Here is a 24,957-nt window from a genome sequence, read left to right as displayed (position 1 = left end):
GCTCCATCAATCCCCTAACAAGGTGGATGACACGCCCCGGCATGAATCCAAACTGGTTCTCGGAAATAGACACACTTATCCTTACCCTTAGCTCTACCACTCTCTCCCAGACTTTCATAGTATGACTTAGCAACTTGATACCCCGATAACTACTGCAATTTTAGATATCACCATTGTTCTTGTATACAGGAACCATAATGACATTAAATAACACAGTGAGCCACTCCAAGCTTGCCTTGCCCGCACTCTTCTAAAACTCCACCGAAATTTCATTCAGCCCGGTTGCTTTGCCCCTGCTCATCTTATGCATAGTCCCCCCTACATCATCAATTCTAATCCGTCTACAATACCCAAAGTCACAACAACTCCTAGGGAGTTCTAAATCACCCATTACAATACTCATGTTCCCCTCCTCATTTAAGAGACTATGGAAGTAGGTCTGTCATTACCCTTATCATTGGTGTTAACAAGTGGGAAGTTAAGCATAGAAATTTTGGGTACGGCAGAATCCACGACTTAACCTTATGTATAAATGTGAAAAACAAGCATACAGATAATGTTAAATATACATTTCGTAACTCGCATTTTAATATAAAACCCATCGTATCTAAATTTTGAGGCTGCCATTGATATTAACGATCGATATCAAGTTGAGCATAGGTTAAACGGAATCTTATCATTTTGGGAATGCCATATTCAAGGAGAATGACACACACGATGTCCAGAGCTAAAACATTCTCCACTCATTTGAAAATCTTTTACTTTTACTTCTCTCAAGTAAAGATTGGCATAAGCTTCCTGTACTAGTGGACACACAACTTGCTTAAAGAGGACGTCCCCCCATATATATAAAGGCCAAAACAGTACTGATTTTAAGCTTTAAGTGGATACGTACTGTCTTTATAAGATCAAGATCGTGATCTTGTTCCCTCCCAAATATGCAGTCAACATGTCTTCTCTGCCCAACTTGCTATTTATATAGGAAAATACCTTGTGTATTCCTAGCTCGCGCTTCGCATACAAGCAGACAGTAAAACATTTTTTTTGGTGTGTGTTCAAAGTGCACTTTGGTATTGGTATACAAGAGTGTCGATTTGTCACAACCCAAGCTCATCATACATATTGTCCACTTTGAACAACCTAGGTTAAGCTTTTGGGCTCGTTACATCGAGCCCCAAAAGTGCTCATATCATGTGAACTTGTGTCATGCCTTACAATACTCTTCATTTTCCTCTCCCATTCTGATGTGGGATTCACCTAAGGTGATATGTATATCCCTTCTTCAGAAGCTTGCCGGTTAGAAGTCTGCCAACATAGGGGGATTTATAGGGTACTTTATGGGACGCGTGAACCCATGGTCTCTCCGCCAAACTAGATATTTTATGTATGTGTTTCTAGAATTAGTCTAATATTATCGTTGACACTCATGCTCTACAAAGGTTTAATGATGCACTTGGTTGAATACTAAGTTATTTACCTAAAGAAATATAAACCAATTTCCACTTGGTGCTTTTTTTTCTATCTTTAGTGGTGCACTCATGTTTTGAAAATCCTAAATCTGCCTCTGCCTGCCGGCTTGGCCCACCTTTAACAGCCTGTCCTCAATCACACTATCAGTCTGTATATTCAGAAATGAATTCAAAATATTAAGTCGATAATTGTTATATAGAGTATCACTCCTGTATGGGTCTAAATTTGCCTTCAAGAGGTTTAGAATGAAGTGGCATTACGAAAAGTAATATGGTCAAGGTCGAGACCTAAACAGTGGAGGTTATAGCCAAGCAGTCGATAACGGCCGAGGCCAAGCATCGAGAGCAGCAGTAACGACTAGTTTTGTAATAGGATCTTTAGAAGAATATTCCATTGAATATTCTTTGTACCTGTACTTTTAGGGTTGACTGGGGGTATGTCCCATATAAGTAGAAAGAGAGATAAGGTGAAATGTATGTAATATTCTCTGAGATGAACATTCTTTGAAAAGTAGGCTTTCTCTCTAGATAGAATACAAATGTTAGATTTCTAAAGAGATTCGTTTGTCTATTATTCAACACCTTTTCCATGAGATCCGAGAAGAATCCCGATATTCTAATATTTGTCTTTCATGTATCATTGTCAGGAGGAGGAATCATCCACCTCATTCAATATTGGGTTAATCATTCTCCTTATTTACACTAATACCATTTATTGTTATTTATTTCTTAACATTCCCTCCTTATTAATGGACTCGAAGCATTAAATACACGTTGCATTTAATCTTCTTCCAGCGCTACCCTACATTACTCATATTAATCGATTATAGATTTGAAGTTATTATCATTAATTAGGTTTAACCCCTCATTACAGAAATTTAGTTAGTTACATCAAAGATCTACATTTTTTGGTCAAACAATTTGGCGTCGTCTGTGGGGATTTCCTAGTTAAAATTTTAGTTTCTTCTTGACCTATAACTGGCAAAAACAAAGAAGGAAAAATCCCCTACTCTCTTGTACACACACATCTAACATGGTAGGTAACAGAGAAGAAAGGATGAAGGCAGTGACCGATCTCACCATCAATCTCTTAAACACCATCAACGAGGTTTTAGAAATAGAGGGTGAAGATGTAACGCCGGACGCCTCTCCCAGTCAAAGTGGCTAGACCCTCCCTCATGATAGTATCACAACGTCCCATGGTAAAGGGGCTTCTACATCCACAACGGAAGAGGCGCCACCAGTAGTGAAGAAATTACTTGAGGCTTGGCTGACGAACACGCTGATCAACATCCTCGACATGCCCGCCCAAAAATCAACCATAGAGAATGCGAGGACCTGTGTTGCACCAATAATGGCCGAGCAGCACGACCCTCTCCCTCCAATAACAAGTATCACTCACAATGTAAGTAATGCAGGTGACGACACCCTCACAGCCATTCTGAGGAAGATGGAAGAAATGGAAAACGAAAACAAAATGCTTCGAGACCAAATGAAGGAGCATCAAGAAAGGGTAGACAAAATACCGGGTGCCCCAAAACTCTTGCCAAAACGATATGTTGGTTGATTCGTAGAACAACCCTACAGTGACGAAGCCGCCCCACATGCCATACCCAAGACCTTCAAAATGCCGCCCTACCTAAAAATATACGACGGCATGACCGACCCTGAAGATCATGTGAATTACTATGTCACTGCAGTAAAGGGCAACGACCTCGCCAAAGAACAAGTATCCTCCATCCTGTTGAAAATGTTTGGTGAAACCCTTACCGGAGGTGCATTAACTTGGCATTCACAGCTGCTCGCGTGCTCCACTGAAACCTTCAAAGAGATGACCGACAAATTTGAAATGGCCCATGCCAGAGCTAAAAAGGCGGAGGCAAGAGTGAACGATATATTTGCCATTAAACAATCACCCGAAGAGAGACTGAGGGACTTCCTAGCTCGATTCAATCGTGTAAGGATGGCCTTACCAAATGAATCAGAAGGCATGGTTGTAGCAGCTTTCCAAAATAGGCTGAACAAATACGGTTCGAGAGCGACCAGAAAATTGCTGAGTCGGCGTATAAAATATCCCCCAACCACTTGGAATGAAATACACAATGCCTATTGTGCCGAAGTCCGTGCTGATGAAGATGACCTAAATTGACCAACCCAACGGTTGACCTCGGTACAGGCCGAATCTCGGAAAGACAAAAAAACGATGCCTGGAGAGATCAAACAGCTCCACGATTCAACTGAGAAAGACATCAACTATACATCAAATGCGCCATCACGCCCCCTTCCCGTCATGAAGAAAGTCTATCTAGGCCAAAGACAAGGACTCACCAAAGCGAGAGAGATATGCCACCTTTACTATCCGTTCACAATTTTTATGTGTCACATTCAGAGATAATCTACGCGTTGGAGAAACTCAGCCCAAAAGTGAAGTGGCCACAAAAGATGAGGTTCAACCCAAACACCAGAAAGTCAAACGCCCTCTGCAAATTCCACCAGGAACGAGGTCATAAAATCGAGGACTACATCGCTCTAAGGCAGGAGGTCGTAAACATGATTCACCAAGGGCACTTGAAAGAGCTGCTAAGCGATCGAGGAAAGGTTGACTTTGCCCGAGGATGTGAACAACACCAGGGGACACCAAAACCACCTTCACCAACTCATACCATCCAAATGATCATCGGAGGCGGCGATGACATGTCAATCAACTGCGTAAAGTTCACCATGACCCACAAACTCAAATGGTCGATCACTCATGAACGGTATGACGAACTCGAAGAAAGTATCATCTTTGATAAGTCGGATACCCACAATTTGGTTTTCCCTCACTATGATGCCCTCGTTATCACTTTACGATTATTAGATATAGATGTAAGACGCATTATGGTGGACGATGGGACATGAATGTGCATTATCCACCCTTGAGTACTTGCACAGATGAAACTCGAGGATAAGGTAGTGCCACGCTGCATCACGCTAACTGGTTTTAACAATGCAGTTGATCTGGAGAAATCACACTCCCCGTCCTGGCCGGCGGCATCACCCTGGAAACCATGTTCCACATCATGGATCAGGATACGACATACAATGCCATAATAAGACGGCCCTGGATACATGCCATGAGGGACATTCCTTCCAGCTTATACCAAATTATCAAATTTCTTACCCAGTGGGGAATATTCAGCATACAATGAGAACAACACACATCTCGAGAATTCTACCACATCACCTTAGACTGTACGAATACCCAACAAATGAGGGGCAAAGTAAAAAAAGGCATAATAATAAGCAGGGTGAGGTCAAGCTGTGATGAAAAATAAGACGTCATCAAGGATCTCGAAACGGTGGAGGCCGCGGGATCAATCGTAGAAAACCTCGATCATGTCTAACTTGACAACAACGACCACAACAAGAAAGACTACATCGGCTGTAAGCTTCAGGAACCAGGTAAATTCTATCAATTCCTAACCGCTAACACAAAGTTGTTCGCTTTTTCCCATGCAGATATGCCAGGTATCCCGAAAGAGATTGCCACGCACAAATTGAACGTTGACCCACTCTACACCTAGTGAGATAGGTTAGGCAGAAGTTCAATTCTGCAATAAACGACGCGGTCCGAGAGGAGGTTGAAAAATTATTACAGAACGAATCCCTAGGGAATCAAAATATCCTCAATGGGTGGCCAATGTGGTCATGGTAAAGAAGAACGGAAAATGGAGGATGTGCGTAGACTTTACAGATTTAAACAAAGCATGCACCAAAGATTCATTCTCGTTGCCCCATATCAACCAACGCATTGACGTAACGGTTGAGCGTAAACTGCTGAGCTTCTTATATGCTTACTTAGGTACAATCAAATCCTCATGGAAGAGGAAGACCAAAAGAAGACTACCTTCAGCACCCACCTAGGAACGTACTGCTATGGAGTTATGCCTTTCGGATTCAAAAATGCGAGGGCCACATACCAATGGTTGGTCACCAAAATATTCAAATATCAACTCGGCAAGACTATGGAAGTCTACATAGAAAATATGTTGGTCAAATATAAAAGAAAAGAAGATCACATCGGCCACCTGAAAGAAGCCTTCGATATACACAGGCGATACAGAATGAAATTAAATCCTGAGAAGTGCGTATTCAGCGTGACCTCAGGAAAATTCTTAGGCTTCCTAGTATCACAACGAGGCATTGAAGTCAACCCCGACTAAATCAAATCCATAGAGGGGATACCAGAGCACTTAACCAATAAAAAAGAGGTTCAGAGACTAACTGGCTGTATAGCCGCCCTGTAGAGATTCATCTCGCGGTCATCCGACAGATGCCACAAGTTTTTTTTGTACATAAGAAGGACAACAGCCTTCAGTGGACCTCCGATTGCATCAATGCCCTGAAGGAGTTAAAAGCTTACATATCATCACCGCCACTGCTTTCCAAAGCGGAGCCCGGAGAACGCCTCCTTGTCTACCTAGCCGTATCCGAAGTAGCGGTAAGTGCAGTCCTGGTCCGAGAAGATAAATGTGCACAATCTCCCATCTATTACATTAGCAAAACCTTAGTCGACGTCGAAAAGAGGTACTCCCAGCTCGAATATTGGCCCTGGCCTTGGTCGTAGCTTCATGAAAGCTTAGACCCTACTTCTAGTACCACCCCATCTCGGTAGTCACCACATTTCTCTTAAGAAGTATTTTGCATAAGCCCAAGCTATCGGGCAGATTGGTCAAATGGGCCATAGAATTAAGCGAGCATGATATCACATATCAACCGCGGACGACGATAAAGTCTCAAGTGCTTGACGACTTCGTCGCTGACTTCAGCGCATAAACAATGCCCAAAACCAAAAGAGAAGCCGCCCATGCTTCTCCGCAAACAAAAAATTGATGGATTTTGCATACCGACGGCGCTTCCAATGTGTTAGGGTCCGACTGGGACTCGTACTCAAGGTCCCGACAGGCGAAGTAATTCTTTAGTCCATAAAATGCCAGGACATGACTAACAATGAGGCCGAGTAAGAGACTGTGATTGCAGGATTAAGGCTAGTATTCAAATACGGAGCGAGGCAGGTCATCCTACATTGCGACTCTCAACTCGTCGTCAACCAAGTCACGAGGACTTTCCAGATCAAAGAGCAAAGGTTACAAAAATACCAAGCCGAGATCTGCAAGTTGCTACCCGAACTTGATGAATGCCAGCTCGACCAGGTCCCTCGAGCACAAAACATCGAAGCAGACGACCTCACCAAATTAACGGCAGCTACTAAAAACATAACCGGAGAACGAAATATGGCCACCCTCCTCTAATCATCAATCGATCAAATTAAGGTAAGAACTATAAAACTAACTTGGGACTAGCGCAACCGTATTGTTACATACTTGCAGGACGGCGTTCTCCCAGACGATAAAAAAGACGCCCAGAAGCTTCGGATATAAACAGCCAAGTATAACATCATTGACAACGACCTATACCAAAGGACGTATGGTGTCCCCTTAGCAAAATTCTTAGGTCCAAATCAAATGCGGCGCGTTCTAGAATAAGTCCACGAAGGCCACTGCGGAGCTCATTCCGGCAATCGAGCTTTGGTTAGATGTCTGATACGGGCAGGCTACTACTGGCCCACCATCAAAAAAGAGGCTGCTGATTTCGTGAAAAAATGCGAGAGAGATCAAAAATACGCCCCAATGATACACCAAGAGGGTGAGCACCTCCACTCGGTCACCTCCCCTTGGCCTTTCATCAAGTGAGGGATGGACATCATCGGACCCCTCCCCATGGGGCGAGTTAACGTATGATTTCTTTTGGTTTTAACTGACTATTTTTCTAAGTGGGTAGAAGCAGGAGCATTCGCCCAGATACGTGAACAAGAAGTGATCACCTTCGTATGGAAAAATATTGTGTGCCGCATACCACCCCGCGGGTAATAGGTCGCCAAGTTCCTCGACAACTGGCATATCAAAAGAATACTCTCTACCCCATACCACCTCGCGGGTAATAGGCAAACGGAGTCCTCCAATAAATCAATACTAAACATCTTGAAGAAAAAGCTCGAGGAGGCCAAGGGACTATGGCCAGAACTGCTGCTAGAAGTGCTATCGGCGTACCTCACAATGCCAATGACGAGCACAGGAGAGACGCCCTACTCATTAGTTTATGAGACTGATGCAGTAATACCAGTCGAAGTCGGAGAACCTAGTTTGAGATACTCCCATAAGAGCGGGTCGAGGAACGACGAAAGTAGAAGGCAGGACCTCGACGAAGCCGAAGAGCGGAGAGATATGGCCTACATAAGGATGATCGCCCAAAAACAACAGGCAGAATGTTAATATAAAAAAATCCAAGGTCAGACCACTCTAAGTCGGGGACTACGCGCTCAAGGCCAAAACACAAGCAAGCAATGACCTACAGGAGGGAAAATTGGGAACGAATTGGGACGACCCATACAAAATCACAATAGCAGCAAACAAAGGGTCATTTCAACTAAAAACAATGGAAGGAAAACTGCTATCGAACAACTGGAACGCCGCTCACCTCAAGTACTTCAACTTTTAAGAACAAGCGTCCACCAAGTCGTACTCTTTTTCCTTCACTTGATTTTTGTCCCAATTGGGTTTTCTCAAGGAGGTTTTTAACAAGGCGATAAGGGGTACACTTCCAGTCGAAGTGCAGACAGTAAAAGGCATAGGGCGGTCTGTTCATCTCCCAACCTCTCGACATATCTCCAGGTCACCCAATAAAGGGACTAGATAGACCGGGACTAGAATGCGAGCCCGAAAAATATGTAAATTTCTCAAAGTATGAAAAAAGCATAAATGAACGCTTACCTATGTTTCCATAACAACATTGCCTCGGTATCTACTCGACCCACGACCACAATCAAATAAAATAACATCCGACATCGCTCGAATTAACTCACATTCGAACTCATTCGAATAAAATAACATTCGATCTCACTCGAATTAACTCGCATTCGACCTCGTTCAAATAAAATAACATTCAACCTCACTTGAATTAACTCACATTCGACCTCGTTCGAAAAAATAACATTCGACCTCGCTCAAATTAACTACATTGCATTCGACCGCGTTTCGAATTAGTAAAAATTTATATTTGACCTCTCTCGAATTAATTACATGTTAAACTCGACCTCGTTCAAACCAATACCCATATAGCCCACGGCCATTGTCAATCAAAAGTTATATTCGACCTCGCTCGAATTGACCACATTATATTCGACCTCGTTCGAGTTAACACTTATCGGTCTCCGAACATGACCAAAACAATTCTGCTTTTAATCTCGTTCAACATACATAAACCAAATGCCTATGACTAAAGCGGCCAAATGGCAGAACAAAAGAAGCATACAAGCCCAAACAGAAAGAAAAGAATGAGATACGAACAGTGAAAATAACATTTCATACTTCAAACATATTCTTTACAGGCTAGAATAGACGCCCACAAAAAGTGTGCACTAAAATTACAAATAAATAAGAAGAATAATTACTCGCCACCTAATCCAGCAACACCATCGCTGCTGCCATCGGGGTATTCTTCCTCGTACCATGCGTCATGCTCAATCCCATCCACATCCCCCTAGCCATAACCGGCCTCCGGGGTAGCAGGGTGATGTCACCTAAACTCACACCACAAATATAGGTAGTGAGGCAGTCGATGCAATAATAAAACCCAACGCAAGTCGAGGTTGAATCCACAGGGAGTTAGAATTGGGATTAGGTATATATTTAGTGTAATTATATGATGTGCCTTAAATTACACTTCCACATTCTTGATTGTTGTTTCTACTTCTACTTTAAGCTATTGATTGCAATTATAAAGATAGAAGGCAATATTTTTAATTTTTGATTGTTTTTCAAATGATAAAAGATCTAGGGTCGTGACTTCCACCTAGGTGGTTACCTAACGGATTGTAAACTCTCGGACAAGTTTGATTGGTTGGGTTTGTAATATAGCAATCACACGTAATTACCCACTCTATACCTCTCAGTAGTTTGAGTAATTTTGCCTAATTTGTCTTTCTCAAGTCCAAATGGGCATTGCACAAAACAAGTGATATATGCTCAAGTCGGGTCTTACTATCTCTAGATTTGACCCTTTAATTAGGGCTATCAATTTTTTGAGTTCATCACAATTTCCTGTTAGCCAAATTTTCCTAGACTTAGTCTCTCTTTCTCAAGTAGAGACTAAGTCAATTAGGCATGAATCAATGTTTGCAACCATTAATTCTTGAATTCAAGCAAGAACTAGGCTAAATATCACTAACCCAATCACAAACAAGCCCTAAATCAAACACCCATTAAGTACCCACGCCAGGGTTGGGCCACAACCCTAGCTAGAAATTTAGCTACTCATGAAAAATTAAGAAATTAAGATAAAATGTGTAATAATTGATCAGGAAAAAACTAATGTTTAGACGTTAATCTAGTACAATATTACTTAAAACAATAAAAAAACGGCTCACATGCTCTACACTGATACAACTTGACCTAAAAATGACAAAAGTTCTATTTATACTAAGCTAAAATATATGACAAAATTGCCCCTGCGGAGATTGTGCGGCCGCATAATTCTGTGTGCGGTCCGCACTCTGAGCTTGACTGGTCAACTGGGCCTTCTGCGGTCACATAAAAGTGGGATGCGACTGCATTTCATTTGATTGTGCGGACTGCACACTTGAACTTGGACTGGAACATTGCTATTTGATTCTTCTCTTCTGCGGACCGCATAATTGTGAGTGCGGCCGCGCTTGTCATCCTGCGGCTGCACAATTATGGTGCGGTCCGCATATCTTCAGCCTGCCCAAAAACCAACTCTCTAAATTTCCTCTTCTGCGCCCACACTAGAATTGTGCGGTTCGTATTTTGCCTTGAAATTCTGTCAGAGGTCGCCCTTAGGTTCTGTGGCTACACTCACTTTTGTGCGGTCCTCACTGTGCCCCTTTTAGCCTTGTTTTGGTCCTCGTCCAAATTTACTCCTTCTTGAGTTGATTTTCTTTTCTTTGGCTCATATTGCAACATTCTTGCAAGCAAGCACATTTCATTAGTTTTCAGGAATGTCTTTAAGCAATATTTATCTAAAACAAAAGTAAAAGAGTGAAAATAAGTAGTCAAAATCCATACTTATCAACTCCTCCAAACTTAAGCTTTTGATTGTTCCCAATCAAATAAGGTAATTCCCATCTCCATAAGACAAGAACTATTTCAGTTGGCCTAAGGTGAAGCAATCACACATCAATTGGGACCAACAATTACCCACAATACGTATGAATTATCAACAATGCAATGATTTGACTTTTTGAGTACAATAGTTCTAATGTGACACTAGAGCATCAAGAGTTGACTTTATTCATCAAGGAAGCTCGTTATTTCATGTAGGTCATTGTGGATGCCAAACTCCTCCTCCTTTACTCTCCATTAGCAAATCTCACTTTAGAATGTAACACTCGAAGCAAGGATTGTGAAAAGTTCACTCATCTCTCTCAAAAGAATGTTAAAAGTCCGACTCTAAGTACCATAAGCTTGCCCCTTATGTAAATCACCACTAATATAAGCTCACTCAACTTGAAATCATGTAGGGCTTTTTCGGGATGTAATGAAGGCCTTTTGGATCAAGGTAGGTCTTGATGAAATAGAATGAGTCCATCTTTCCTTAAGCAATCCATTTTCTCATTTTGGCTCATACTTTGTCGACTCTTTGAGTTCTTTTTCCTCGGGGGAACTAGAGAGACGTAACATTACTCTTTATTGGTCATGACATTTTTTCTCCTTTTCTCTTTACTCCATGCCTTTCATCTTTGTTTTCTTTGAATCCTTTCAACTTTCTACCTTATTCACTTTCTTTTTGACATTTTTCTTTTTGTTCATTCTTTCTTTTATTTGCCTTCCCTTTTCTTCATTTCTTTCTCTTGTTTTTACTTTTTATCACTTTCAAAATCCTCGTCTCTCACCCAAACTTATGTTTTTGTCAATTATTTCCCAAGAATGCTAAGGAAAGATCGGGTGCCAAGAGAGGGTCACTACAAAATGGATAAAGGCTTATAACGTGGTTATTTGAAAAAAGGGCTTAGGCTCAAATGGGCTGACTAGGTATATGACATTGGTAGGCTATAGAATATTTACAATTTCAAATTGGATCAAGGAGAGCCTACAATCATTTCTCAAGCCAAGCTACACTTAGAATTTCGCCTAGAAAAATATTCGGGGCAAGTTCTAGGCTATTAGCACGAGTACTTGGACTTGCAGTTCAATACCTCACCTCTCACACTGCTGGATTTCTAAAGAGAACGGAGTCGAGGACCCACAATAACTCTATTTAAGATTGAGAATCACAAATAGCTCGACTGAACCACTCGATGACTGTTTAAGTCAACTTAAGAGTCAAAAGGTCACAACTAGAATTATTTTATGCCAACAACTTTGTTTTTAACCATAAGGTCGTAGGTAAGTGTGTTGGTACCAAGTGAAGCATGCTTGTGACCCTTTTATTCATTACTACTATATTTTTCAAAACCTAAAAGAAAACGGACTCAATCCCTTAAGAAGGTTGTCACGCCATCCATCGCTGGGAAGAGCCACCCGATTCACACAAAATCCACCTTTGGAAAGAACTGTGACATTAAGAAAACTAAAGGCTTATTGATCACTCAAACGTAAAAAGAAGCTAACAAATCCAAAAGAAAATACTAAAGTAAATAAGAAGTTATACTACCAAGAAAGACAAACTAAAGAAGCTATAAATTAAACTATGGAAAGTAAGACAAATAAATATACAAACCAGAAGGAAATGAATATATACATAAGGGAAATGAATATATACATCAAATGAAAGGGAAGAATATATACATACCAAAGAGAAAATAAAGATAAAAGAAAAAATAGTATAAGAGTTATTACAGGCCAAATGTCAATGTCAATCAATCAAAATAGACCACCCCCAGAATAAAAATAAGCATTATCCCCAATGCTTAACAAAAATAAGAACATGGAAGGGTAGAGAGTTAAGAGAACTACCTATGTGGTCTCAATCTGCATGGGATCCGCAACACCCTCGATCTCCTCTAGCTGTATCTCATCATCACTTGGCTGATGGACAACAGGGTTGCTGAGCATCCATATCATCTCCTCAGCGGTGTGGGCAGTTGCAACCGGCTCCTCAGACTGGTCGACCGCTGCCTTTGGTGCCTTGGGTACTGTTGGTGCTGCCTGTGCTGCTGGCTCTATAAACAGGTCCAATGGTAGATCTCCAGCAGATGTAATCTTGGCAATCTCTTTTCTCAACTTCTCCACTGACTTTTTTGATGCCTGAGACTTCCACATATTCTTTGTTTGCTTTCCCAACTCCTCAATGACCTCCCTATGCGCCACAAGGGTCTCTATAATGGTCTTCTGGCTGTCCAGAATCTTCTTCAACGTTTCCTCCACTAACGGAGGTACCTATGGTGCTGTTGGGGCAGAAGACTGTGCTGCAACAACATTAGATATGTTAGACAGCTTTGAAGTAGCTGCCTGCATCCAATTGCTGAGACTCGCCAATGTTTGGGAGACTCGCAGCGCAATCTGGATGAAGCTGGCACTGATAAATGGGCTGATGGTCTAGCAGAAGAAGGTGGTGGCATGGATGTTATCCCGGTGGAAGGACTGGCTACTGTAGAAGGCATAGCATCTATGGAAGGCGCATAAGCTGAATCAGTAACTACTACTGTTGGATCCTCAGACTGGCCAGCGAAGGTAGTTGCCTTACCCTTGAACTTTGGGTTGTCAGCACCCTGCATGTGGTACCATGAGAAAGGCTTCTTGGACTTTACTTTTGTATCATATTGCCTCGGATCCACCTTTTGATCTTTGAAGTATTCTGTGAGGAAGTTCGAGTACGAGTAAGATCTTTCACCTTTTTGGACAGCAAGAGTGATGTTGGTGGACATGATAGCACCCACATTGATCGGGTACCCAACCATAATGCCACTAAGACTGCTCGGGGAAGTGGGAGGTTGTTCTTATTTAGGCATGGATCAATATGACTGCACACGAAGGTCTGCTACCCTTTTGTTTCAAAGTTTAGGGTGGCCCGGACTATGGGAACCCCTGTTGTAAGACACGTAGGTAGTAGTCCTCGAGCAGCCAAGATCTTAGCTAACCACGGGTGAGTTGCATCACCCATAGCCAGTTTTTCCAAGTATTGGACTGCCTTCACTTTTTCAAATCCCACATATGTGTTCAAAGCATAGGAGTCAAATCTGACTTTTAGGTTTCTCACTTTTGTAACCTTGGTACCCTTCTTAATGTGAGCTATATTGGCATAAAACTCTTTAACCAGGTGCTCATTAGCATCAATGACACTGTGGGTGAACCATTTCCAGCCCTTTCACTCCCAGAATTGTCTAAGGACATTAGGGTTGTGAGTGTACAGAACCTTCATCAAGAATTGTCGCTCAAGTGTGAGTGATATATGGGGCCACCACTCTCTAAATCTGTTGAAGGCAATCAAGTTGACAGGTCTGTCTTCACACCTCTCTTCTCCTCAATCTCTCTAAACCCCCCCACTGCAGTATCACCCTCTCTACCATCATTCAGGACACCATCATCATCATTTACACTGATTGGTACAGCTGGGGCATGTGAGGTAGAGGGCTCAGAATCTTGGCTACTCTCTTCCGAACCTTTAGAAGAACTAGCAGCGGAAAATGACTCATCTACCAGGTGGAATATACCCGGGACTTGCTGTAATTGGGCTTTCGGCTGTTCTTGCACGGAGTTACCCTCAGAAGCTTCCCCATATGGGAGACACTCACTGGTCTCGGAGGGTTTAGGAACTGTATTGGCGGTAACTTTCTTGCTTATGGCTCTTTGGATTGTTAGCGGTAGGTTACTTTTGCCTCGACCACGGCCTCGAGAGGGTTCTGTCCTCCCTTTTGATGTATCTCCTCTACCACGTGATCTAACCATTGTCTGCAATGCATAATGATAAGAATCAGTTAGAGTTGGATGTCACAGATGCATGCATAAAAATTGTAGGAAATCAGACTCAGAAAAGGGAGTGCGGACCACACAAAAGTGAGTGTGGCCGCAGACTACCAAGTGCGGACCGCACAATTTTGAAATGCAGTCGCACAACCTATTGTGTAGATGGGACAATTCTAAGTGCGGCCGCACAACCCCAGATTCAGAGTACTGGGTCTCTGATCATTTAACAGTGCGTACCACACAATTTCACTGCAGACCGCATATTTTTGAGTGCGGTTCGCACAATTAAAGCACATAGAAGCCCTAACTTAGAGAATTGCGGACCGCACAAAAGTGTGTGCAGCCGCACAATTTGAATTTCATGCGGCAGTAAACTAGGGTTCATGCAATTTTTCACAAATTAGACATGGTTTGCACAAATTAACAAGCTTAGTGGTCTACCCAGTCCCTAATTAACATATACGAAGCTACCCAAATGATTTTGAAGCACACGTTAAGCACAATTGACATTCATAGGACTAAAAATAACTAAACTAATCAAAGAAAACAAGAACAAAAATTAAGAAGAAAGAACAAAAATCTAACATGGATTGAACATACCAGTAGTGAATGATGCAGGTGAGAACCTAACTTGATGAAATGAGGGAAGATTTAGAGCTAATGGAATTTTCACTGTGTTTTCTTAGGGCATAGGAATGCAGAGATAAAAAAGTGTGAATACTGCATGTAAGTCCTATTTATAGGTTGACCTTGTCGGGCCAAGACTTACCTGAGTGCGGCCGCATAATTTTGAGTGCGTCGGCACTCATTACCTTTACCTTTGAAGAAGTGCTGCAGTCCGCACAAAAGTGAGTGTGGCCGTAGAGTTTATGCGGAACGCACAATTTTGTGTGCGGCCACAAATTTTTTAAGGAAATTTGATAGGCCAAACTTCAGAGAGCATGCATTTTTGATCTTCCAGTTGTGCGATCGCATACAGAATTGTGTGGAGTGATTGTGCGGTCCGCATAATTCTGGTGCACTTTTGTGACACTTAGCCAATTTTTTTCTTGCATAGTGTCTGCAATGCACACCCATTCCTGCATACACTTCAAAACTAGTTAGCACAAAACAAAGCCTATCTAATCTAAAGAATAAAACCAAGAAAAAGAAAAAGACACATGGGTTGCCTCCCAAGAAGTGCCAGATTTAACGTAATGGCACGATGCAAATTACCAATCATTTGAAATGAAGAACCGCCACAATGTGGCCATCATCAACCTTTCCAAGATAATGTTTAACCCGATGCCCATTGACCCTAAACACCTCATTGTTCTTATTTTTCAAATCTAGAGCACCAAAAGGGGTTACATTCACCACTTCAAAGGTGCCACTCCATTTTGACTTCAACTTGCCCCGAAACATCCGTAACCGAAAATTGAATAATAGCACAAGATCACCTTCTTTAAACTCCTTGTTGTAGATGTACTTGTCATGGAAGTACTTTATATTCTCTTTGTAAAGGGACGAACTTGTGTAGGCATGATGCCGGAATTCATCAAGCTCATTCAAATGTACCACTCTTAGGTTTGCAGCTACATCCCACTCAAGGTTCAAATTCTTCAAAGCTCACATGGCCTTATGCTCAAGTTCTACCGAAAGTTGACATGCCTTCCCAAATACCAATTGATATGGAGACATCCCAATCGGCATCTTGTAGGCCGTCCTATAAGCCCAAAGAGCATCATCAAGTTTTCTTGACCAATTCGTCCGGTTGCATTCATAGTCTTTGACAAAATACTCTTAATTTCCTAGTTGGAGACTTCAACTTGTTTGCTTACTTGAAGATGGTAGGGGGTCGAGACTTTGTGAGTGACACCATACTTTGTGAGTAAGGTATCAAAAGCCTTGTTGCAAAAATATGAACCCCCATCACTAATAATGGCCCTAGGAGTACCGAATCTTGTGAAGATGTTCTTCTTCAAAAATACTGCCACACTTCGAGCTTTATTACTGGGTAAAGCCATGGATTCAACCCATTTTGACACATAGTCCACAACTACCAAAATGTAAGTGTTCCCACAAGAGCTCATGAATGGTCCCATAAAATCAATACCCCAAACATCAAAGATATCAATTTCCAAGATGGTGGTGAGGGGCATCTCATTATTCTTAGAAATCCCACCGGCCCTTTGACAGTCATCACAACGCTTGACTAGATCACTAACGTCCTTGTAGAGAGTAGGCCAATAGAATCCACAACTTAACACTTTTGTAGCCGTTCTCGCTCCACCATGTTGACCACCATACGGTGAAGAGTGCAAAGCCTCAAGAATTCCCATTTGTTCTTCCTCCAGCACACATTGTTGGATCACACTATCGGTACATATCCGAAAAAGATATGGCTCATCCCAATAATAGTCAAGGCAATCCCGTTTGAGATTCTTCATCTGTTGAATAGAACTCATTGCTAAATCGGCAAACCATGGCATCCCGGTCATTGAAATGGCTAGCAATTGCTCGTTGGGGAAGGAATCATTGATCTGAAGGCCGTCATGTGGCCTCCCCTCCTCCTCCAATCGGGACAAGTGTTCTGCCACTTGATTTTCACTATACTTGCGGTCTTGAATCTCGAGATCAAACTCTTGCAATAGAAGAACAGGATGCATTAACCTTGCCTTAGAATCTTTCTTGCTCATCAAATATCGAAGAGCCGCATGGTCTGTGTGAACAATCACCTTTGTACCCATTAAATACGGCCGAAACTTCTCCATAGAAAAAACAATATCAAGTAGATCCTTTTTGATCACTGTGTAGTTGACTTGGGCATCATTCATGGTCCTTCTAGCATAGTAGACCAGATGGAAGATTTTGTTGATACATTGCCCCAAAACTGCTCCAACCGCCGCATCACTAACGTCACATATGAGCTCAAAAGGTAAGCTTCAATCCTGTGCGGTGATAATAGGACTAGTAGTCAACTTGAACTTGAGCAATTCGATTGCCTTCATACAATCTTCATTGAAATGGAACTTCACATCCTTCTCCAAAAGTTTACACAAAGGGTTTACCACCTTGGAAAAGTCCTTGATGAATCGGCGATAGAAACCCGCATGACCCAAGAAGCTCCTCACTCCCTTCACGGATGTAGGGGAGGGAGTTTGGAGATCACCTCAATTTTGGCCTTGTCGACCTCAATACCATGCTTTGAAATTTTGTGGCCGAGGATAATGGCTTCCTCGACCATGAAGTGACACTTCTCCCAATTCAATACCAAATTTGTCTCCTCATATCTAGCCAATACCCTATCTAAATTGTTCAAGCAATCCTCAAAAGAATTCCCAACCACGGAAAAATCATCCATGAAGACCTCAAGAATATCCTCCTCCATGTTGGTGAAAATAACCATCATACACTATTGAAAAGTAACCGATGCATTACTCAAACCAGATGGCATCCATGAGAATGCAAAAGTACCATAGGTACAAGTGAAAGTTTTCTTCCCTTGGTCCTCAATAGCAGTAAGGATTTGATTGTAGCTGGAGTATCCATCAAGGAAGCAATAAAAATCACGTCCGGCCAACCTATCAAGCAATTGATCAAGAAATGGAAGCGGGAAATGATCTTTCCGAGTGACTTTGTTGAGCTTCCTATAGTCGGTGCACACTCTCCACCCAGTGATGGTTCTTGTGGGGATCAATTCATTCTTGTCATTTTTTACCATAGTCATGCCCCTTTCTTTGGGACACATTGCACCGAAGAGGTCCACGAGCTATCGGAAATGGGTTAAACAACCCCGACATCCAACTACTTTAATATCTCCTTCTTGACCACCTCTTGCATTGCTTCATTTAGCCTCCTTTGATGTTCAACGGAGGGTTTGACACCCTCCTCCAACATAATCTTGTGCATGCAAAAAGTGGGGCTTATGCCCCGGATATCCGCCAATGTCCAACCGATTGCTCTTTTCATCCTTTGTAGCACCTCCAATGTGGACTCTACCTACATGTTAGTTAAACAAGAAGAAAAAATAACTGGTAAAGTAGAAGAAGGGCTAAGAATTCATACCTGAGATGTGGAGGCAATGGCTTTAACTCCAAAATGGGAGGCTCCTCGATTGAGGGCTTTGTTTGAGGAGTCTTTCGATTTTCAAGATCCAAAGATAGATTGTGGGGCTCATAAGTGTACGACCCCATTCCTTGAAATGCATTAACACACTCCACAGACCCTTCTTTCTACTCAACATCATCAAGATTGAGCAAAACGGCTTCCGAATTATCCTCAACATTCATTGTGGCACTAGAATCATCAATAATCACATCAGTGACCAAATCCACGAACGAACAAACTTCATTACTATTTGGTTGCCTCATAGATTTGTACACATGAAAGACCATTTTTTCGTCACCCACCCAGAAAGTGAGCTCACCGGCTTCCACATCAACAAGAGCCTTCCTCGTAGTGAGGAAAGGTCTACCCAAAATGATAGGCACCTCATATTCCACTTCACAAACAAGAATCACAAAGTCCATCGGGAGGATAAACTTGTCAACTCGAACTAACACATCATCAATACTACCCAAAGGTCTCTTCATTGTACGATCCGCCATTTGGAACCTCATTGATGTGGGTCTTGGTATCTTAATCCCTAAATTTTTAAACACTGAGTAGGGAATCAAGTTGATACTCGCCCCTAGATCACATAAGGCTTTGGAAAAGTCGGCACTCCCAATATTACAAGGGATTGTGAAAGCGCCCGGATCTTTCAACTTAGGAGCCATTGAGTGCATGATTGCATTCACTTGATGTGTCATCTTAATTGTTTCATAATTCATCGATCTCTTCTTGGTTATCAAGTCCTTCATGAATTTTGCACATCCCAACATTTGTTCCAAGGCCTCAACCAACGACACATTAATAGACAAACTCTTCATCATATCAATAAACTTTTTGAATTGGTTCTCACTATTTTGCTTTTCAAGCCTTTGAGGGTATGGAGGAGGAGATCTTGGCATTGGTGCCTTATACTTTGGCACTACCTGTTCCGGCATGTCATTCACGTGTTCCCTAGACAGGTTCACTTCTTCTTGTGTCTCCTCAACATTTTCATCAATATCAATTCTCACTTCTTCATTAGCTTGAACCACATTGCTTGGGATTTCATCTTCTTGAACGACAACATCTTCATCCACAATTCTTCTTTGATTTGAGGTGGTTGCATCTCCACCCTTTCCACTTCTAGTATTCACGGCCATAGCATATCCCGTATTATTCTCACACTTCGGGTTCACCACCGTATCACTAGGTAGTGCCCCCTTAGGATGAGTGTTCAAAGCTTGCGAGATTTGGCCTAATTGAACCTCCAAATTGCTAATAGAAGTGTTGAGATAGGCTAGTTGAGCATCAGAGTCGGCATTCTTCTCCATCATCCATTTAAACATATTCTCAATTCTACCCATCTCATTGTTAGAAGAGCTCTGACCTTGAGGAGGATAGGGAGGTGGGTTGGTCGGTTGCTAGAACATCGGGGGCCTTTGAAAACCCAACCCCCGGTTGTTGTTGTTGTTGTTGTTCCACCCTCCTTGGTTATTGCCTCCCCAATTGCTTTGATTGTTGCCACCCTAATTGACTTGATGGTTACCTCCCCAATTTCCTTGGTTACCTTGATTATTCCAATTACTTAGATTATTGTTACCACCACTTAATTGCCTTGGTGGCCTTGGTTGTTCCAATTTCCTTGTGACCGCCATTTTTGTTGATTTTGTCCTTGAGCATTGTTTCTTTGGCCTTGATAATTGTTGACATATTGAACTTCTTCTTCTTGCTCATTGAATGAATCACCTTGATCATAACCACTATCATCTTGCATGAATTGTTTTGGGCGGCTTTGCATTTGTTGACCTTGTTGCCGTCTCTTGTTCATCATCATATTTACACCTTCCATCGCATTCACTTGTTTCGGCCCTTGAACTTGTTGAAGATGAGCTTTGGCCAATTGGTTCGCTGTGGTTGTCAACTCGGCAATAACTTGTCCATGATCATGTAGTTTCTTGTGTAGGTGAATGACATTTGGGTCACCTTGCAGAACATTGGCTCTACTTTGCATGCCGATGAAGTATCCTCCATCTCATCAAGAATTTCACAAGCTTCGGCATAAGGCGTGTTCATGAAGTTACCATCGGCGAGTTGATTTACCACGCATTGATTTGTTGTGTTGATCCCCTTGTAGAAAGTTTTTTGGATCATAACCTCGATCATATCATTATTCGGGAACTCTTTAACCATGGCACGATATCTTTCCCAAAATCTCGTGCAATTGCTCATTGGGTTCTTGCTTGAATGCAAGAATCTCATCCCGAAGTGATGCCATATGTCCTGGAGAGAAGAATTTGGCAATGAATTTCTCTACCAACACATCCCATGTATGGATGGAATGATTGGTAAATCTCTCTAACCAGTCCAATGCCTTTCCCCATAGAGAAAAGGGAAATAGCCTCAACCGCAACATGCCCTCGGAGACATTTGTTTGTTTGCTCCCCCAACAAGTATTGACGAACCCTTTGAGATGCTTGTAAGAATTTTGACTCGGAGCCTCGGTAAAGAATCCCCGTTGCTCAAGTAGTGTAAGCATCACATTGGTGATTTGGAAGTTGTCTGCCCTAATGCAGGGTGGTACTATAGCACTTGCATAACCCTTGTTCGGTAATTGTCGGTGTGCTGCTGCTCTTGGTGGAGGTGGGGAGGGACGGGAACATTATCTTGAGGCGGGCGGACTCATCTATTTGCTTGAGGTTCGAGAGGAACCTCATCAACTTGGTCATAATCCACGTCCTCCCCCATTGGCAAATTCCCAATGGGCTTGTTGTTTAGAGCCATTTTCTTACCTAAAATCAATTCAAAAACAAGTTAGTGACTCAGGAGGAAAAGAAGAGAAAACATACAAAAACCTTGATATATAGCTAAATCCGTTTAACTCCCCGACAATGGCGCTAAAAATTGATATTGCCCAAACTCACACCACAAATATAGGTAGTGAGGCGGTCAATGCAATAATAAAACCCAACACAAGTCAGGGTCGAATCCGCAGGGAGTTAGAATTGAGATTAGTATATATTTAGTGTAATTGTATGATGTGCCTCAAATTACACTTCCACATTCTTGGTTGTTGTTTCTACTACTACTTTAAGCTATTGATTGCAATTATAAAACTAAAAGACAATATTTTTGGTTTTGGTTGTTTTTCAAATGATAAAAGATCTAGAATTGTGACTTCCACCTAGGTGATTACCTAACAGCTTGTAAACTATAAGGAAAGTTTGATTGGTCGGGGTTGTAATATAACAATTGTCACACCTCCTTTTTCACCTACACCCCGGGGAGGGTATAATAAAGAGAATTTTTTCCAATTTAAGTGACAATCGAAACGAGATTATTTTAATTAAAATTCAGAGTCGCCACTTGGGATAATTAATGGTGTCCCAAGTCACCGGTTCAAATCCCGAATCGAGGAAAAGATTGACTCTGTATTGCAGTCTGCGAACACAGAAATCCGGGTAAGGAATTCTGTTAACCCGGGAGAAGGTGTTAGGCATTCCCGAGTTCCGTGATTCTAGCACGGTCGCTCAACTGTTATAATTGGCCTATTATCTAATTTTTAGTACATGTTTAAACCTATGTGCAAATTTTAACTTAAACCGCTTTTTTTATTTAATTTTTTTAAGAAAAATTCAACGTCATCTAAAACACGTCTTGAACCCCGTCACATAAATGCACCCGCGGTCCGTAACGTATTTTATCCAACATTGTTGAGATTTATATTTGGGTCACATAAATGCGCACCCGAGTTTAGGAAGATAAATTATTAAAATAACGCGCCTAAAGCAACTACGCACTTTCAAATTTGCGAGGGCCATGGAAAATTCAACTAATGGTACGCCTCGATTTCTAAAGGATTAAAATTAGTTATATGCGGGCTATGGATTATGAACAAAATATATTGTAAAAAACCATCTTCAATAGGAGAACTATTGTGGATACATCTGTGGTACAATACTGCTAAAGTAAACATTTGCTCCAATATGTGCAGAAAACAAGCATATCAAAATTATTTGACATAGATTCAGGTGAAACAAAAATAGAATAGATCAAAAGATATTAAATTCTTTATTGACAAAATATCGTGAGAATATTCATAGGATTTAATAATATGAAACATGGTCCTTTCACAAGTAGATATACGATACAACACATCATTCAGACATCTTTAAAGTTAACCGCTAATATAATAAATAAAGGCACTAATTTGACAACTACATACAACACATCGTTAAAACACATCTAAAGGACACAATGATATAAATAGAAATACTTTTCAACTTTATCTAACAATTTCCATAGCTTTTGTTGCTTACTTTCTAAATAATGAGTTTTAAATTCAAAGGAAATCATGTACTTCTTTAGCAACCTTCAAATAAATCAAAAGGCCTTCAACTTAAACTCACGTTTCCAACTAACCAAAGATAATGAAATATTTTACGTCAAACAAATACAGGGATGCAAAATCGACAATAACCAAACTAGCTGAGAAGATCAACACTGATACAGTAGTATTATCAAAGTGCTAGAAAATAGGAGCTGAACTTATCTTCCAAATTTAAACAAAACAACAGCGGCAAAGTCAAACAGGAACTACAAGCAAAATCGAGACCTCGAACCGGAAACCTCAGAACTACGTTCTTCGACGACCTCGAAACTCGCTGGAACAGTTTTGGAAGTGGACTATTTGGGGCGTTTTATGGGGTGTTTTTCAGGTGGAGAAGATGATCTCTCATGGATCTTTCATGGTGGATGTTAAGCTCTAGATGTAGAATTTTTAGGAGGAAGAAAACCCTCTTTTCGTTGGCTGTCCGTGTATATCTAGTGTATATCGAGTGTATACCCTCTGTCTCCGTTAAGAAGAAGCCATCTTTTTTTCCTCTCTATCTTTTGAACTCCACCCCCTTTTTCTCCAGCTCTCTAATCTCTAAATAAGCATCAAATTAGTGCATCTTCCATTACAAATTATACTTTTAACTTCTTTAATTATCCACTAGTTAGTGTTATTATTTAATTTTCATTAGTGTTAGTTTTACCCTACCAATATAGAAGCATCCTAATTAGTTAGGTAAGACTCTTTTTTCATTTTTTTAAATAAAACCTAAATTAATTTCTATCCCCAAATTATCTTAGACAATTAAATTAATTAACTCTAATAATTATTACAACTAATTAAAAACCAAATTAAAAAAAATTGCCAAAATTTGGAAATTAAAGAGTAAAATGTAACATGACTATTGTTTTATGATCTTTTTCTATTTTTTCAACAACAACTTACTTAATTAATCTAAAAATGTAAAATAAAATCCAAAATGCAGATGCAATATATTTTTTTTGTATTTTTTCATAATCTGAAATACTACATAATGCATTTTAAAATAAGATATAAATATTGCACAATACCAAAGCTAATCCTAATTAATTAAACTAAACATAAACTATTTTTGTGTTTTTAAATTATATAAAGATAAAAATAAGGTACTATTTTTTAAAAATTATTTTTTATGAAAAGTACATAAACTAAAATACTTGTTTGTAATTTTTAATTTTTTTGTAAGAAAATAAAATAAAGAGTTAAAATGAGTTGAAATAGCTATATTAGGCCTAAATTAAATATTTACGTGCTAAAAATATAAATTTTTTGGGGAAGGTCAAAAATCACATGTCTACAGCTGCCCCTCTTTGACTGAAAACGTGAAGAGTTTTCAGACAAAGAACGACTAGACATATTTTTTGACCCGACCCTTATTTAAAGAGACCAAAACTTAAGAGAAAAGGGAAATGTGACCGAGTTCTGGTATTTGGGCTGCCTACATATCCTTGTCTATAAAGGAATTAGGTCACGTGTAGTTCAGAAGTGAGTGAGATGATTGATTATGCCGAGGTGGAGAGCCAGTCGAGGTGCCGTTCCGTCGAGGTTCTGATCCGCGGTCCTGTTATTACATCAAAATGAAAAAAAAAACTAACTAAGTCTATCAACTATGAGTTACAAGAATTCTATCTACATCTTCAAACTCGATCTTGCAACTCTTTTTTCCATGTTGACTTGTATTCTCCCGGTGAAATCCATTGTTGCCGCTTTGCACCGACTTCTTGAAATGATCTCCCTCTCGCTATGCTAGTACCTGATTACTGATCCTTTAAATGTATCCATCTTGATCATTGTCGTCTTCCTCTGCTCTCTAGGCGAGCTCCTGACTTCTTGATCTTGAATGTATTTCTCTTGATTTTTGTTGTATTCCTCTTGATTTTTGTTGTATTCCTCCGCTCTCCCGGCGGGTTACAGACTACTTGACTTAAAAAGGTATTCCTCTGTTCTACAGGAGGGCTCCTGACTTCTCTATTTTTCAGGCGGGCTCCTCACTTCAAAACGTGAAATGTATCCCTCTGTTATCCAGGCAGGCTCCTGACTTCGACATTTGAAATGTATTCCTCTGTTCTCCAGGCGG

At 40.9% G+C, this 24,957-nt stretch overlaps 2 protein-coding genes across 2 annotated transcripts; one reads left to right on the top strand and one right to left on the bottom strand.

Moving 5' to 3' along the window:
- Positions 1-3,126: 3,126 nt before the first annotated feature.
- On the top strand, positions 3,127-4,370 carry LOC138871925 (uncharacterized). Its single transcript, XM_070149849.1, has 2 exons — positions 3,127-3,499; positions 3,859-4,370. The coding sequence occupies exons 1-2, from the start codon at positions 3,127-3,129 to the stop codon at positions 4,368-4,370; spliced, it is 885 nt and encodes a 294-aa protein (XP_070005950.1).
- Positions 4,371-18,648: 14,278 nt separating this feature from the next.
- On the bottom strand, positions 18,649-19,872 carry LOC104228093 (uncharacterized). Its single transcript, XM_009780494.2, has one exon. The coding sequence runs from the start codon at positions 19,870-19,872 to the stop codon at positions 18,649-18,651; it is 1,224 nt and encodes a 407-aa protein (XP_009778796.2).
- Between the last annotated feature and the right edge of the window lie 5,085 nt (positions 19,873-24,957).

Source organism: Nicotiana sylvestris, chromosome 6 (assembly GCF_000393655.2).
Source record: "Nicotiana sylvestris chromosome 6, ASM39365v2, whole genome shotgun sequence".
Classification (NCBI taxonomy): Eukaryota; Viridiplantae; Streptophyta; class Magnoliopsida; order Solanales; family Solanaceae; genus Nicotiana; species Nicotiana sylvestris.
Note: the sequence above shows the minus strand (reverse complement) of the source record. Positions and strands in the feature narration are given on the sequence as shown.

Excerpts from the sequence above, each read along its gene's own strand:
- LOC138871925 (XM_070149849.1), top strand. The coding sequence starts at position 3,127 with ATGACCGACCCTGAAGATCATGTGAATTACTATGTCACTGCAGTAAAG. Across the intron at positions 3,500-3,858 it reads AAATAGGCTGAACAAATACG|AGATAATCTACGCGTTGGAG; the intron begins GTTCGAGAGCGA and ends TGTCACATTCAG.
- LOC104228093 (XM_009780494.2), bottom strand. The coding sequence starts at position 19,872 with ATGGGTAGAATTGAGAATATGTTTAAATGGATGATGGAGAAGAATGCC.